The 16,846-nt window shown below is 39.1% G+C and overlaps 1 protein-coding gene across 1 annotated transcript; it reads right to left on the minus strand.

Moving 5' to 3' along the window:
• Positions 1 to 459: 459 nt before the first annotated feature.
• Positions 460 to 14,907, minus strand: Anks4b (ankyrin repeat and sterile alpha motif domain containing 4B). The gene is made up of 2 exons (XM_020156106.2): positions 14,498 to 14,907; positions 460 to 3,260 (listed from the first exon to the last, which is right to left on the minus strand). The coding sequence occupies exons 1-2, from the start codon at positions 14,659 to 14,661 to the stop codon at positions 2,195 to 2,197; spliced, it is 1,230 nt and encodes a 409-aa protein (XP_020011695.1). The 5' UTR covers positions 14,662 to 14,907; the 3' UTR covers positions 460 to 2,194.
• Between the last annotated feature and the right edge of the window lie 1,939 nt (positions 14,908 to 16,846).

Raw genomic sequence — 16,846 nt, forward strand, 5'->3', positions numbered from 1 at the left:
TCTGGTGACCTAGAGCTAGCTCCCAAAAAGTGGTGAGAGTCATATATTTAGGCTTATTTTTCCCAACCCAACTGATGACTTCTCATTATGTAAGTTAGGGAAGGAAAGATTCAGGGGAATATTGTGAAGAGGGGGTTCTGGTATCCACAGAAATGATGTACAATAGAGGCAAGTCCAGACTACAAATGTTTTGAGTGCCTGCTGTATACCAACTGTTTTGTGTATATTACTGAGACAAGTACAATTTCAGTTTGTACAGAACAAAACAGCATTTGCAAACATAATTATCCTCTAATGCAACACATTTATCTAATAACTGACAAGCTTCTTGAATTCATCCATCAGGAAAGAATGAGCCAATCAATTGTTCAACAGATTTGAGCACCTGTATCATCTGGAAGCTTATATCCACCACATTGCCTCTTGAAGTAAACCAAACAGATGTGAATTAGAAAGCAGTTGAACACAAACAGCTGTTTCTATATTGTATACACAATCAATGGTAAATTCTACTTGAAAAAAAGCCTGGTTATAAAATTCCAGTGAAATAGCTACTTATTAGGGGTTTCATTTGGATTTGGGATTGCCTTTCAAAAACTATCAGCAGCAATGTTGCTAGTTTATACTGTGGAACCCACACTTGTGTTAGTCAGCTGTTCATTGCTGTAACAAAATACCTGAGGAAATCAACTTAAAGAGGAAAGGTTTATTTGGGCTCATGTTTTCAGAGGTCTTGGTACATGATCACTTGACCCCATTGCATTTGGGGCTGTGGCAAGGCAAAACATTATGGTAGAAGCATGTGACAGAGGAAATGTTTGCCTCATAGCAACCAGAAAGCTAGGGGCAGAGGGCTTGCCCCTGGTGACCTCACTTCCTTGTACTAGTCCTACTTTTTAAAGTTTCCACCCCCTCCCAATACCTCCATGGGCTAGTAACCAAGCCTGTAGCACATGGGCCTTTGGGTACATTTAGGATCCAAAGTATAACATACATTTGTTCAGACGCGCAGCAATGGTTCTAAACAACAAAAAAAGATATACACATAATAAGCATGAACATGTAAAATTTACAGTCAGGATTCCCTAAAAAAACCCAGATTTCCCCCCTTTTCAAGTTTTAGGAGGCACTTAACCCTTAGAAAAATCACAAAATAGGTCAGGTATTTTTCCATATTCTTTTTTCTCTCTTTCACCACTCCCTTGCTTATATACTGTATTAGTCAGCTCAGGCTGCCATAACAAAACATTATAAATAGAGTGGCTTAAGCAACAGAAAATTTTTTTTCACAGCTCTGGAGCTAACAGTCCAAAATCAAGATGCTGGTAAATGTGGATTTTACTGAAGCCATTCTCTTTGGCTGAAGATAGTTGTCTTCTTGCTGGGCTCTCACGTGACCTTTTCTTCTATGTGTGAGCACATCCTGGGTATAGCCTCCTCTTCTTATAAGGACACTAGTCATAGGGAATTAAAACCCCATCCTTATGATTTTATTTATGCTTAATCATCACTTTAAAGTCCCTTGACATTAGAGCTCCAACATACGAATTTTAGTGTGGGGGGGACACAATTCAGTCCACAAAAGACACCCTACATTCTCTCTTCAGTTTCCCTCCCTGCCACTCTATCCCTGTTCTCAGGCAGGAGTACTATAAACCCATTTCCAGTACTTGTAAACATCGGCTAAAAGGTTAAATGCATTTAAGTTGGGCATCGATTCTCAGGTCAATGTCAGTGAGGAAATGTAGTCTCTGCCAACAGGCAAAGACATGGAGCTCAGGATAGAACCAATTAGAATCTTCAGACTATGCAGATCAGAAAATAAGCAGTAGGCTAGTGTGATAAGAAATTATCATTTAAACTCCAAGAGTTAGAAAAGTAAATTTCTTTCACTTTTCGGTCACCCATTTGACCATTTCTTTATTCAGAAGTAACAAAAAGATAATTAAAGAGACATGCTGTTTTCTTGCTCCAAGTTCCCCTTGAATTGCTCAGGAGTGGTTTATTTGCCTAGGCATAAATTATTTCCCAGAATAGAGTCTGGGCCTCTTTCTTAGGAAGGCATCTTTGAAACCCTAGGCTTACTTTCAGTGGTCTGGCATTGGGTAGAGACAGGGTGCTGCCCAAGTGCTTCCAGTGGGCCACAGCTTCACCCCAGTGCTGCAGCCTCACCCTGGTGAACCAACACTCTCCATCAGAGGTTAGTGTCGACCAGCTGCCCAGGCTGCTGCAGCACCTGCTTCCTTTTGTCTATGGCATTAAGAACTTTCTTCCTGGGCCCCAGCTGCATTTGTATGTTCTGAAGGTCCTCATCAGAGCAAAGCAACAGAGCTTCTAGATCAATCTGCTCTCTCATGAAAATGGGAAGGAATTCCTCCAGGTGCTGGGACCGCAAGAACACTTCCAGGGGAGTTGCATCAACCACATCTTCTTCCCACTCCACTTCTTCCTCATCCCAAGGCAGATCACTTTGAAGGCCATTTTCCTCTTCTTCTTCATCAATCTCAGCTTCATTAGCCTCTGCTGCTCCTTGTCTTTGGAGCAATTCACTGGACATTTTAAATCCCAACTCCCTCTTTATGTAAGAGATATCTTCTGGGCTTGATACTCTGTTCCTTCCAAAAACAATACTTCCTAGACCTGGACGATTGAGAATGGACTCATGTTGCACATCGTTGTCATCCTCTGCTGAGAACTGGAGCTTCTCTTTGAAATCCCCCGAGTCTTCCTCCTCCTCTCTAAACACTTCCATCACATTCTTCTGCCCACTTCTGCCTTCCTTCCCCACCTGCTCTGCTGTGTCTTTGTTCTTCCTGAATTTTAACTGGAGGGTGTCTTTAATGCTCTTAGGCAGTGATCCAAATGTACCGGAAGCAGAAAGATTTGAAAAGGATGACCTGGAGGAAGGCATCCTGGGGTCCTCCTTGCTGAATGTGTGGGTCATCTTATTTTGGTGCTTCTCCTGGAGCTTTTCACACTCTCTGATCTGCCTCCTGGCATTCTTCTGAGCCTGTTCCTTCAGCCTGGTGACCTTCCTGGGGTTCGTGATATTCAGGGCAGTGGCAGCCTTATCCAGGAGAGCAATGCATTCATTCTGCTCCCTGCTGGCCGCAGCATCCAGTGGAGACTGCAAGTCATTATCTAGGGCAAAGATGTTGGCACCAAAGTTGACCAAGAATGAGACACAGTGGGCATGGCCATTGGAGGCTGCATAATGTAAAGGAGTATTTCCCCAGATGTCACATCGATTCGGGTCACCTCTAGAACAGAAAATATAAAAGTTGCATATTAAACTTTTTCCTCTGAACATGAGGTCCCAAAGGAAAAATAAAAATAAAAATAATAAACAAAATGTATGTAGTAGGGCTAGCAGAGTGACTCTAGTGGTAACTCACTTGCCTATCAAGTGTGAGGCCCTGAGTTCAAACCCCAGTACCACTACCAAAAGAAAAAAAAATGCATGTTAGTGCAAGCGTATTCATCCTGCCTTGACACTGACAGATGATATCTGCTGTAAGTCTAGATACCAGATAGCCAGAAAGAGAAAGAGTCCATCTTTATCTCATGACTCCTTTTTAGAGGCAGGAAAAGCTTTCCTTAAGAAACTCCCCCCACATAGCAACTTTCATATCTCATTGGCCAGAACTGGTCACATGCCTAAGGGGATGTGTAATATAGATCCTTACAATTTCCCCCCTAAAGCTAGTAATGAGATCATCCAATGGTATACCAGTAAATATTCAATAACTGCTCCATTCAAGAAAAAAATCAAGGCCCTGATTTATAGCCTGTGCCAGTTTCTGTGATGTAAATGTGACAAATTTCAAGTTACCAATGTGCCATCACTGAACAGATATAATGGACATGCATAATGGTTGTTTTTTTTTTTTTTTGGTGGGACTGGGGTTTGAACTCAGGGCTTTACACTTACAAAGTAGGCACTCTATCACTTTAGCCACACCTCCAATCCATTTTGCTATGGTTATTTTGAAGCTAGGGTCTCGTGAAATATTTCCCCAGGCTGGCCTCGAACTATAATCCTCCCAATCTCAGCCTCCCAAGTAACTAGGGTTACAGGCATGAGCTACTGGCACTTGGCTCAGACATGTATAATGTTAAGATCATAGATAATAGTAAAATAACTATGAACTGATGAACTTTGTGTATTACCTTTTAAATAGATTATTAAATGGTAAGTTTATAATATGTTATTTTATTAACTGACTCTCAAACTTTCTGAAAATTTTGCAGTAACCTCTGACAAGCTGGTAAAAGCTACTCTTGTCTGAGTCACATGTGGGGAAACAAACAACTATGCAAAACTGGACCCTAGCAGCAAGATAGGAGAGGAATAGATGTTGAGTGCATAGTAAACAATGTCTGCTACAATCCTATTCATACTTATTCCTCAACTTACTTCTAATATCATACAAGTGAATAGTCCTACAAGAGTTTAAGGTGGATCCAAGGGTACTATGATGGCACTAAGGCCACAGACCTAATGCCTGACACAGAAACAGAGACATGGTAGATTCTCAACACAGATTTGTGGAGTGAGTGAATGCCTACTGGATCCTGCCCCCATGCTACCAGCTCATCTCCTGTGAGACTTGAGGTGCAAATACAGGGCCCAGGAAGGACAGGAGAATGAGTCCGAAAGGTCATCTTAACACAGCTAATAAACAGAAAGCAGCGACAAAAAGATTTACACTTATAAATGACCTGATAATGCATCGTAACCCTTCCTCTTTGAGTACATCCTTCTTACTCAGAGTCTGGTCCCCAGTCAACAGCAGCAGCAACACTGTCTATGATTTTGTCAGAAATGCAGAATTTGGGGCCACTGCTCAGACTTATCAAATCAGAACCCATAGTTTAACAAGTGACTCATGCACTCACTATGTGCTTGGGAAGAACTGCATTAATTATTGCAGCCCAGCCAGTGTCCTAAGTGTCCTATAATTTGATGAATCAGTCTGCTGCTTCATGCTTTTCAGCACTTTCAGTGATCACTGCCCATCACCAACCACCACAATCTCCCACTTAGAGAAGGAAGGCAAGAATCATTATCACAAAAGTAAAATAAGTCTTAGAGAGCTTACTGATTTGCCACACTTTGGTTTTTTTGGTTTTGTTTTTGCAGTGCTGGGGATGGAACCCAGAGCCTTGCTCATGGGAGGCAAGTGTTCTAACACTGAGTTATGGCCCCAGGCCAACATAGTCTTACATTAACATACTTTAGCTTTTCCAAACTTAACCAGCCACAAGTCCTCAAGCTTAACCTTTCTAGGACTCAGTTTCCTCATCTGTATATTGATAATAACAATACTACCTACTTGGAGTTGTTACATGAATTAAATAAGTTAATATACATAAACTATAGGAAAGTGCTTGTTACACAGTACATATTCAATAGACATTACTTATCATTTCCCTGGTCTCTAAAATCATAATCCGTAATTTCATCTATTTATTTTTCTCATGGTCTTCTAGTAAATCTCCAGCAGCACAATGGCTCTTGTGGTTTTTCAACACTGATAGTCTTAACTTGTCAAGTATCTATGCTCTGCTTCCCTAATTAGATAATTTGCCCAGGACGGTAAAGTCTATGTTTCCTCACCCTTTTATGGTCTAAATCTCCTAGCAGAAATCTCAAACCCAAACCAAAGAAGCTAGGCAGGTGATCTAAGTAACTGAATGAGGCCAAGTTTGTTGTTTGAACAAGACCACAGTTAAATGTATGGTCCTTCTAGAAAGAACAGCTTTAGCTCATCTGTGACTGGTGATGCCTTGAATGAAAGCAGAAACAATGTTGTCAGAACTTCCATTTTTAAAAGGAAGTCAGAAATCCCAAACTTCATGGAATTTTTCTAAATGTTGGTTCAAATTTAAAAAGAAAAATACAGTGAATTTCAAATAAAACACATTCATGGATACAATTCAGCTGATAAACTGGCAGCCTCCTTCCACACAGAAAGCCCAGCTGGAGTAGATGCCTGGATGAGTGTTGTTGCCTGCATATTTGGGGAAACCAGAGTGTACATCAGTGTGGCCCCAGTGCATGGAAGTAGGGGTAAGGGAAAGAAATGGAAAGGGGGAGGAAAGAAAATGAAACTGAATCTAAGGAAAGTGAAAAACAGCAGTTTTTTTGGGCAGCCTCTTTCGAAAAGGCTCTGGGAAGTTAGCTTGATTTCATTGTTTGGGATGAAAGGAGACCCCTTTCAACCCTGGCACAGTTATACATCTTAGGGGGGCACGGTGCCTCACACTCCCCCAAACACCCATGTGGTTTCACTTTTTATTTATTTTAACCACATTCAAAAGACTCTTTAAGTAGCCTAGACACAAAAGGGAGACTGTAAAATATCCAAGACATTACTATAGACAAAAACAAAGACATACTGATTAAATTTGCCTGAAATTGTCCTTGCACTGAATCAGCTAAAAAAGAAATTATTGGGAGGAGTGAGTTATAAGGGGAAGTGAATGGGAATTAAGAAGTCTGGGTTAAATCAATGTTTTTAAGGTCATAGCCTGGTGGAATTTTCCCATATTCATGAATCCTAAATGACACTTTAAAGATAGGAGAAAGAACACAAGAAAAGTCTGAGATGATTGCAAAGACTGGTTTCTTTTTTGGTACTGGGATTTGAACTCAGGGCCTTATTGCACTTGAGCCATGACTCCAGCCCTTTTCACTTTTGTTTTTCAAGTAGGGTCTCACTTTTGCTTGGACTACTGTACGTATACCTACACCTCCTGCATAGGTGGGATGGCAGGAATTCATCAAGGTGTCCAGCTTTCATTGGTTGAGATGGGGTCTTTTGCATGGGCTAGCCTTCAACTGTGATCCTTCTGATCTCTGCCTCTTGAGTAGGTGAGATTACAGATGTAAGCTATAATGCCTGGCCTTGAGGTGGGTCTTCTTTAGAGAAATTTCACATGCAAAATTCCATATTTACAAATGAAATTGTCAGTAAGATAGATTCACGAGTTTTCCTAGTGTATCTAAGCTATTTCTACTTGCAAAAATTCTATTTAAAGACAACTTTCTAAATTGATTTAAAACTTAAATAAAAATAATTTATACTAACAAGCTTCATGGGATCTTTCTAAATTCACATTTCTTAGTAGAACTATTGCAGATCCCTGCCCAGGCATTTCCAAACTGGTCTTCATCTTTTGATGATCTGAATTCAACATTGATACTCTGGTTTTCCTTGGCATAAATTCATTCCAGTGTTGATTTTTTTTTCCTGGTTTTCTTTGCTCAACAACAAACTGAGGAGATGTTTAAATAATCCATGTTTGACCCTTAACTTTTACTAAATCAGTGCATTTAGGCAATCATTTTTAAAGTTGGCTGGTATTGTCACTAAATAGGCAATTTATTTAAATTAAATTACTCTAAGCATCTTCCATTCCCATTTCTCCTTTTGAAGTTGATTTGATTTTTTGTGAAGTTTTCAGGAAACAATAATTCTTTCAAAAATATTTTTCTACATAAAAAGGAATTACTTGGACTCATAATAACCAAAGAAAAAATTAAAGCAGTGCACTGCCATTTTGCCTTTCAGCTAGGTAATGATTTCAGAAAATATTAGTACTTGGTTTTAATAGGACTGTGAGGAAGGAATGACACTGGAGGAAACGGGTGGTTCAAATTTCCTGGCACAGCTTGTGTCAAAAGATTTTAAAACACAGCAATGCTTTGAATCAACTATTCTACTTTTAGGAATTTATCCTAAGGAAATGTCAGACCCTTGGGCAAAGCTGAATGAGCAAGAATGCCTATCTCAACTTTCTTTATAACAGTTAAAGACTATAGCAGGCAAAAAGGGTTTGATAGAAAAACAAATATTGAGAAGGAATTAAATGTCATGAATAGGCAACTGATTCACGATGAATACAGTGGATGAATGAAGAAAAAATATATATGTGTGTGTATATATATATACAATGCAATACACAATAGTCTGCCTTAAAAAAAAAGAAAATCCTGTCATTTGTGACAACATGGATAAACCTGAAGAACATTATATTTAGTGAAATCAACCAGGCAGAGAAAGACAAATGCTATTTGATCTTAGTTACATGTGGAATCTACAAAAGTGGAACTCACAGAAGCCTCATAAAGTGATTGGGAATGGGGAGGGGGATTGAGAAGATATTGATCAAAGTATACAAAATTTCAGTTAGGATGAACAAGTTCAAATGATCTGTGCATTGTACCACACTGTCTGCAGTTAATAATAATGTACTATATACTTGAAAATTGCTAAGAGAATAGATTTTAAGTGTTCTCACCACAAAAAAGTAAGTATACAAAGTGATGCATATAATTAGTTTGATTTAGTCATTCCATCATGTATATTTCAAAACATCATACTGTATGCTGTATAGTCCAGGCCATCATTGAACTCCTAAGCCTCTGGAGTGCTGGGATTACAGGAGTGTACCACCACACCTGGCAATATGCAGTTTTTGTTAATTCTAAATAAATAAATAAATAACAATGAAACCATAAAACAAAATATCATATACTCATGAAAAACAGTGGCATGGATCTCACCTCTTTTTTTTTGGTGGTATTAGGGGTTGAACTCAGCCCTTTACTTGCTAGGCAGGTACTCTACCCCTTGAGCCACTCCCCTACCTCTCTTGGCTTTGGTTATTTTTGAGATAGGGTCTTGCTCCATGCCCAGACTGGCCTGGACCACGATCCTCCTATTTGTGCTTCCTCTCACAGCTGGAGATAACAGGCATGTGCCAACATACCCAACCATTGATTGAGATAGGGTCTTTGACACACCTTTTTGCCTGGGTTGGCCTCAAATTATGATCCTCCCAATCTCTGCCTCCTGAGTGGCTAGGATTACAGACTTGAACCACCTCATCTACCAGCTCTCAACTTTTAAGTGCAAATGACCTATGATATATTGTTTAATGATTAGAAGGTTTCAGTACAGTTTGTATGACTGCCTCTTTAAGGGAGAAAAATGTACATATGTGTGCATATGCTCAAAGTGAAAAGTCTGGAAGATTTTATAGACGGTCTTCAACTTAGATATTTGAATTTAAGATTTTTTTAATTTTATGGTGGTACAAAAGTTAAGTATTCAGAAGAAACAGCACCAAGTTCTAGAGTTTGATCTTTTCCTAGGATAGTGTTGAGGGGCAGCAGAGAGCCACCATAACACGAGGGTAAACAGCCAATACTCTACAGTACTCTGTTGCTCAGCAATGATGTTTGTACATTAGGCACAATATATTTTCCACTTTTGAACACAAAGTGAATTGGGATGTGACCCCTTTGTGAGTTGAGGAGCATTTATATTTAGAAAGTAAAATAAAAACAAAAGGTTTCATATATCCTTTAGAGACAAAAGAAAAAAATTTTAATTGGGCATTAAACTTCCTACAGTAGGATAATACATAGAGTGGTTGTTTTCCATCTTTAAACTTGAAAAAGAGCTTTCTCAGGAAGCCAGAGTTTGGATATTAATGGTTCCCATGGAATCTATTGTATCAATTAGCTAATGAGAAATAAATCATCAGGCTAGAATGAACTTCAACAACTGATGAACTAAATTCATGTTTTAATTTCCTTTGCTCTTTAATCCCCTTAAATCTAGTTGAAATTCGATCTCACGTTAGCTCCTAAAGACCTGCTGTTGTCAAAATGGGAGGTGACCTCTAAAAACCTCCACAGACTGTGTCCAACCTATTCCACACCAACTTAACACAGCAGTCTTAAATGTTCTTAAGAGTGAAGAAAAAAAATCTGGGATGGAGTAGATCAATGAGGAAAGAAGAGTTGAGAAAGAAGGACTAGAAATTGCAGGGCTAGGCTGGTGGAAAGCCTCAAGGGGAAAGACTGCCTGCCTAGCAAGCATGAGTCCCTGAGTTCAAACCCTAAGGCTGACAAAAAAATTTTTTAAAAAAGGCAGGGTTAGACGTATTTCTATGCCCATAGCTAGTGTATAATAAATATAAATAAATGGAGTGGATTTTTATATTACATTGAAAGAAATTGTTACTCCTGTCAAATTAGAGGAGAAAAGGACGGACTATATAACAAATTATGTTGGGATAAATGATTAAAATCATGGAGAATGTACAGTTAAATCATAATCTCAGATCTTAAAATAAATTATAGCCAGGCACCAGTGGCTCACTTGTAAATCCTAGCTACTCAGGAGGCAGAGATCAGGAGGATCATGGTTCAAAGCCAGCCTGGGCAGCAGCAGTGAACCTTATCTAAAAAGAACCCATCATAAAAAAAGGCTGGTGGAGTGGTTCAAGCAATAATAGCCTAGCAAGCATGAGGCCATGAGTTCGAACCCCAGTGCTACCAAATAAATAAGTACATAAATTATACATGAATAAAATATTTAAGATAAAAAATGAAACTGAAAAAGTACTGAAAAAAATATTAGTCAATATTTAGGAATGAGTGACCTCAAAATTATAATTATATAGCAAAGATTGACAGACTTGTATGTGCTTAGTAGTATATATAAATACTTAAATATATATGTACTTAAAAGTATACATATATCTATAGTTGCATTATATTTAAACTATCAGTTTAAATATGAATTATTAAACATAAAAGTATTCATAATATATACAACAAAGAGTTGATACTGTTAACTTTAAAAAGCATTTTTATAATTCAGTGAGAAATGCTGATGACCCCCGTATAGAAAAGGAACAGGTTACAAATATGTAGTTCACAAAAGTGGAGATGCAATGGCCACTAAATGTAAAAACATCTAATAGTCAACCTCACCAGTAACCAAATAACATTAAAGTCATGCTGACTTACTATTTGGACCTATTATATTAGCAAAAATGAGTACTCACTTTCTGAAAGACATTTTGCCAATACACCCCAAAAAGTCCTTAAATTGAATGCATGCAGTTATGATTTGACTGGATATATCCTCAAGATTCATGTTAAAATTTAATCTCCACATAACAGTATTACAAGGTATGGCCTTTAGGAGCTGATTGAGTCATGAGCGCTCTGCCTTTATGAATAAGCCTGATAGGGGGAATTTGCCTCTTTGCCCCACTGTCCCTTCTCCCATATGAGGACACAGCAATCCTCTCCTCTGAAAGATGCAGCAATATGATGCCATTTTGGAAGCAGAGACTAGGTTCTCTTTAGGCACTAAACCTGCTGGTGCCTTGATCAAGGACTTCTCAGCTTCTAGAACTGTGAGAAATATGTTTCTTTTCCTCATAAATTACCCAGTATGAGGTATTCTATTATTGTAGCACAAATGAACAAAGATATATGCCAATTGATTCAGAATTTGCACTTTGGGGAATTTATTTTCAACAAAGTATGAGCAAAGATTTATGTAGAAGAATAATCATCACAGTACTGTTTAGACTAGAAAAAAGTTGTTTGCTCAAGAGAAACTGCCTAAGAAATTGATTTGTTGACTAGAATACTAAAAGTTCCTGAAAATTAAATTGTAGCAGCATTTTAACATAATATATATATGTATATTTATACATACTATATAGAAAATATATAAATGTTAATAGCATGACATTATAGGACTTTGTTTCTTTGTATTTTGTATGCATATGTGTGGTTTGATTTTACTGGGTTGCTTATGTTACTTTTGTAATTAAAGACCAGCAGAACAATTATTATAAGAAAACACTTCAGGCTTATAAAGAAGATTAAAAAATGTAAATATCACCATTTAAAGTAGAGCAAGAATCTCAAGCCCTCTTGGAGGAGGACAAATTCTCTCACTGTTTTGAAGTAACTGGCATTTTGCACTTTGTGAAGAAGGGTGTATATGCTTTTATACATTAAGAAACTATGTGAAGCTTAGTCTGAATGGGAAAAGAGGTGAAATAGTCCAGTGTTATAGTCTAGAGAAGGCTAGCTGAGGACGGTGGATGTCCGGGAAAAGAAAGTCTTAAATCAAACAAAAGGGATAGAGAATATCAACTCTACTCGCTTCCTCATTTGGTTCTCAACCCCAGAACTCTCTTGAACCTGGGCTCTTCTGTTTTTCCTAATGTGTCCCACTTCAGTAAAGGGCATCAACAGCTACAAGTTGTTTACACCAGAACCTGGGCATTGAGTGTCCTCTTTATCTGCCCACATTCAGTCAATCACTATAATTTCACAACTACAGTCTACTCAAATCCATGCATGGCTACCCATTCCCTGCCACCACCCCAGCCTAATTCATCTTAGAAATTAAAAGAGCTCCTGGACATTCTCTCTGACCTCTATAACAATCACCAGAGCAACATTTGTAAACCCGAATCAACTCCTTGGTTCCCTTGCATAAACACAAGACAAGGCTTCCCTGGCCCTTAGGATGAAGTTCAACTCCTTAATGGGGTTTTCAAGACTCTTTCTGATCTGGTTTTAACTCTTATACTGCCCTGAACCTACTCAAGCTACGTCCAGCCACACTCAACTTCTTCACTTCCTAGAATGCACAGTGCTCTGTCTTAGGAGAAGCAATCTTCCTTCCATCTTTGCCTGGGCAACTCCTTCTCATCTTAAGAATCCCAGCTCTAAAGCATTCCTCTCAGGAAAAGCCTTTGCTCACCCTTCCTGGGATAGATGCCCGGGCCATTTAATGCCCTTTACTTCCCCTTTTGCAGCACATATCATGGATGACTTGTCTTCCCCTCTCAAGTCTGATCACAATGGTAGGAACTGTATCTTTCTCATTGATCAGTGTCCCCATTGGCTAGGCAAAAAACACCATCACAAAAAAAACCAGGCTGGCATATACCAGACATAAATATTATTAAATTGGTGCTACTGTCAAGAACACCACCACCAACAAATGTTGGCGAGGATGAAGGGGGTGGGGAAGGAGCCCTCATACACTGCTGGGAATGTAAGTTAGTACAACCACTATGGAAAACAATATGGAGGCTTCTCAAAAAACTAAACATAGACCTGCCATATGACCCAGCAATACCATTCCTAGGGATATACCCAAAGGAATGCGACTCAGGTTATTACAAAGGCACCTGCAGCACTATTCACAATAGCTAAACTATGGAAACAGCCAAAATGCCTCAATACCAATGAATAGATTATGAAAAGGTGTATTCATACACAATGGAATTTTATTCAGTCACAAAGAAGAATGAAATTTTGTCATTCACAAATAAATGGCTGGAACTGGAGAACACCACCTTAAGTGAAATTTAGTCAGGCCCAGAAGGCCAAAAATCACATGTTCTCCCTCATATGTGGACTATAGACCTAAAACAAATGCAGAAATATTATTGGACATGGGTCATACACAAAGGGGAGACCGGGTACGGGAGAATAGGAAAAGAGGAGGAAACCTAAAACTTGAATGTGGTTGATATGCTCACTGTAAAGGAGTGAATAAAGTAATCTTAAACTGGCAGAGGCCACTATGGGATAGGAACTAGGAAATAGTGAAGAGGACTGGTAGAGGTGAACCAATATGGGTTGTGATACACATATGCATGGTAATAACACTAGGAATCTCTCTGTATAGCTATCTTTATGTCAAACCAGCAAAAACACTTCTTATCTCTTATGTTTTCTCTTCAACAAAGTTGGAGAACAGGTTCTGTCCAGAAGGTGGGGGGGTTGGGAGGGGGTTAGGGGGTTGGGGGGAGGTGGAGGTGGGGAGGGGTGGCCCAAATAATGTAAAAACAATAAAATAAAAATTTAAAAATATTGTTAAATTGAATTCAGTTGACTCCCTTATTTACACTTTCATTTCCCCCCCTTTCTTTATCCTTCTTGATTATAGCTGCCGACACTACCTAGCTCCTCTGGTAACAGGCAGAACAAGCAGAAGAAAGGAGCTAGCTAACACGTATATTAAAATTTAGAGGTAGAGATAATCTCTTTTTGTCTATCGGTCTCTGTCTCTCTCTCACACACAGTCTCTCTCTCTCTCTTTCTCTCTCTCTCTCTCTCTGTGTGGATGTGTGTGTGTATGTGGATGTACTAGTTAAGTGAAGACAAGCTGAAGGTCCTTTTTATGACTTATAAAGCCAGCAATTCATTGAAGAATCATGGACTCACACTGGGATCGAGTGCTCACAAATGACTGTGAGATTTTAGTGGCATGGATGAAAAAATAAAATAACACATCATTTGACTACTGAAAACCAAGTACAATGGTGACCTCTTTTTAGAAATTCAACTATTTAAATTTCATGGAAAAGATTTTTAAAGGGCATAGAATTAAAATATCTGCCCCATCCCTCACTCCCAGGTAACAAACCTTTAGAGTTCAGTTTCTCTGCCTATGGCTAACAGATGAGCCATTCCCACAGTGCCAGTTCTCAGTGAGGAAGAAAGCTTCTTAAATCTCTCTTTCCAAAAAAGCCAATTATTTAGACAATCTAGAAAGGGCAGAATATTTACATTGACTTCTCCGCCCCTTGCAGCTGCTGCTATAAAATCCCCCATTCTCACTCTCCAGCAGAAGCTACAGGTTGAACTTACCCTCTGCTGCAGATGATTTCCAGGGCTTCCAAGTTTCCATGGTAGGCTGCCAGCAGAGTGGGAGTCATGCCATCATCATCAGAAAGATTCAGGTCTCGCTTGGTAGCCTCTTTCAGAAGTTCTAGGTAGCTATCACTAGCAGCTTGGTGGTAGCGAGTGGACATTTTTTCTGCTCATCAAAGCTTGGCCAGATCTCTTCTAGGCAGAACAGAAAGTTGGCAGAGCAGCCTTCCTTATAGAGCTGGTTAATCAGTGACAAGGAGTGTCACCCTAAGGCAAAGTTCATTCCAGCCTTTTTCTTTGGAAGATAGCCAGAAAGGTTCACAGTACTGAACTTGGACCTTTCCTTTCTGAAATAGCCATGACACCGAATACTGAAGCCTCCTATGGTCATCTCCAGTGCTGTGAGGCACATTTAATTTTGTTGTGTCCATTTACAAATCTTGAATGTAATCCTGGTCATCTAGGCACAGAAGGTAAAAAATAATTCCCAAAACATCAGATCTACTTTAGTTCACTGAGGAGGTTTTTTTAAAGCTTTATAGAGGTATAATTTGTGTTACTGGAAAAATGGCATTGGTAATTACCTCAGTTCTTTCAACAGGCAGGAGAAGAATTTAAGCAAAACACAAAAGATGTAGTAAAAGTAACAGTAAAGCTTATTAGAAAAGGAATACACTTTCAACAGACTACAAGTGGGTTGTCTCTAGAGAGAGAACAAAAGCTCAGATTTTAAGGTTGGAATATTTATTGAAAACTCTTATCTTTGGGTCCTTTTGGCCCTGACAAAATTTTCTGGGTTTGGATCATTGTCTTGTTAAGAGAGACATTGTGTAAACTATTTACTATTACCTATGTAAACTATATCCTGCTCTAATTCATACAGAATTTCTGTTTGAAATTTCTAACCCTTGCTGTATCTAGCTCTTAGGTCTGCTAGACCTGCTAGCTTGTTAAACTTGTGAAAACCACCTTGTGGCACACCTAGTTGAGGTGCAGAATGTGATTGGGTAAAGAGTGGATTAACTTTATGGTAGTGGCTAATTTCAAAGCATTCTGTGTTAATCTCTGGGCTCTGGCTACCTGATCTCAAATAGAGATTAGTGGAGTTGGGAAGTTATATTACAATGATTTCTTCCTTTCTTCCTCTTGTGGCCACCATTTATGTCTAACTGCTACCTATCAATTTGTATATCTTGAAATTTACCAGTTTGAAATATACACTTCAATGGCTTTTAGAAAATTTACCAAGTTGTGCAACCATTACCAAAATACAACTTTAGAACATTTTTATCACACTAAAAATATCTTTCATGTTCATTAGCAATCAATTCCCAATTCTACTCCCAATTCTAGGAAACTCCTGATCTGATTTCTCTCTCTCTCTCTATATATATATATATATATTTGCTTTTTATGAGCATTTCACATAATTGGAATTGATACGCAGTGGAGCTCAGGTGGTGAGGGCCCTTGTTCCACTCTTAGGTGGAAATCAAAGGCAAACTGGAGCAGCAAAGGTCAGAGAAGTTCTATTTGTAGAGAAGAAAAAGAAAAGGCAGCATGGAGTCATGCAGTGGGATCCAGAAACAGGTGGTCTGCTGAATCAGGTTGGAAATTGGGTTTTATAGCTTTTTTTATTGCCCAAGGGCAGAGGGTCTCTCTGGTGTGAAAAGATGTTTCTTGGGAAGGAGAAGTGTCTCCCTGGCTAATTGACACCTTTTGGGAATAGGTGGACCCCCAAGTCTGCCCTTCAAGTCCCCTCCTCCCCACCCCCAATGATTGCCCTAACTGCTGTTAGGAATAGGGATGATGAAGTCTATTTAGTGACTGCTTCCTGCTGTTAGGAGCAATGAAGGGGCCCTACAGCATCAGGGCTGACCATGAGGGGTTATTGAGGGGACCGCAGTAGTAAGTTGTTTTCATTTTCATCAGAGGCATCAGTAATTTGAGGGATTTTAGGCAAGAGGAAACAAACTTGACAAGTAAGTTTAAAATGCAAGTCCCAAACACAAGTAAGAGAATAATGGCAACTATAGGACCCAGAAGGGGTAGGAACCATGTCCTTTTAGATGATTGGGGACACCAGGCACAGTGGAGATGGTATCTTATGTCTAGTCACCTAGAGAGTCCCTGAGTTACTTTTGCCTTAAATGTAGACCCATTATCACTTTGAAGGCTTTTTGGGAGACCGAAGTGAGGGATTATTTTTGTGATTAGAATTTGGACCACCTCCCTAGCATGTTCTGTGCTGCAAGGAAAGGCCTCCACCAATCCAGTGAATGTGTCCACCAATACTAACAGTAGTTTTGATTTTGGTCCCCTGGCATATGGGTAAAGAAGTCTAAT

The sequence above is a fragment of the Castor canadensis genome, chromosome 17 (assembly GCF_047511655.1).
Source record: "Castor canadensis chromosome 17, mCasCan1.hap1v2, whole genome shotgun sequence".
Lineage (NCBI taxonomy): Eukaryota > Metazoa > Chordata > Mammalia > Rodentia > Castoridae > Castor > Castor canadensis.

Bases quoted from the DNA above. Each gene is read 5' to 3' on its own strand.
- Anks4b (XM_020156106.2), bottom strand. From the start codon at position 14,661: ATGTCCACTCGCTACCACCAAGCTGCTAGTGATAGCTACCTAGAACTT. The intron at 3,261-14,497 runs GTAAGTTCAACC...TTTCTGTTCTAG, and splicing joins GAAATCATCTGCAGCAGAGG to AGGTGACCCGAATCGATGTG.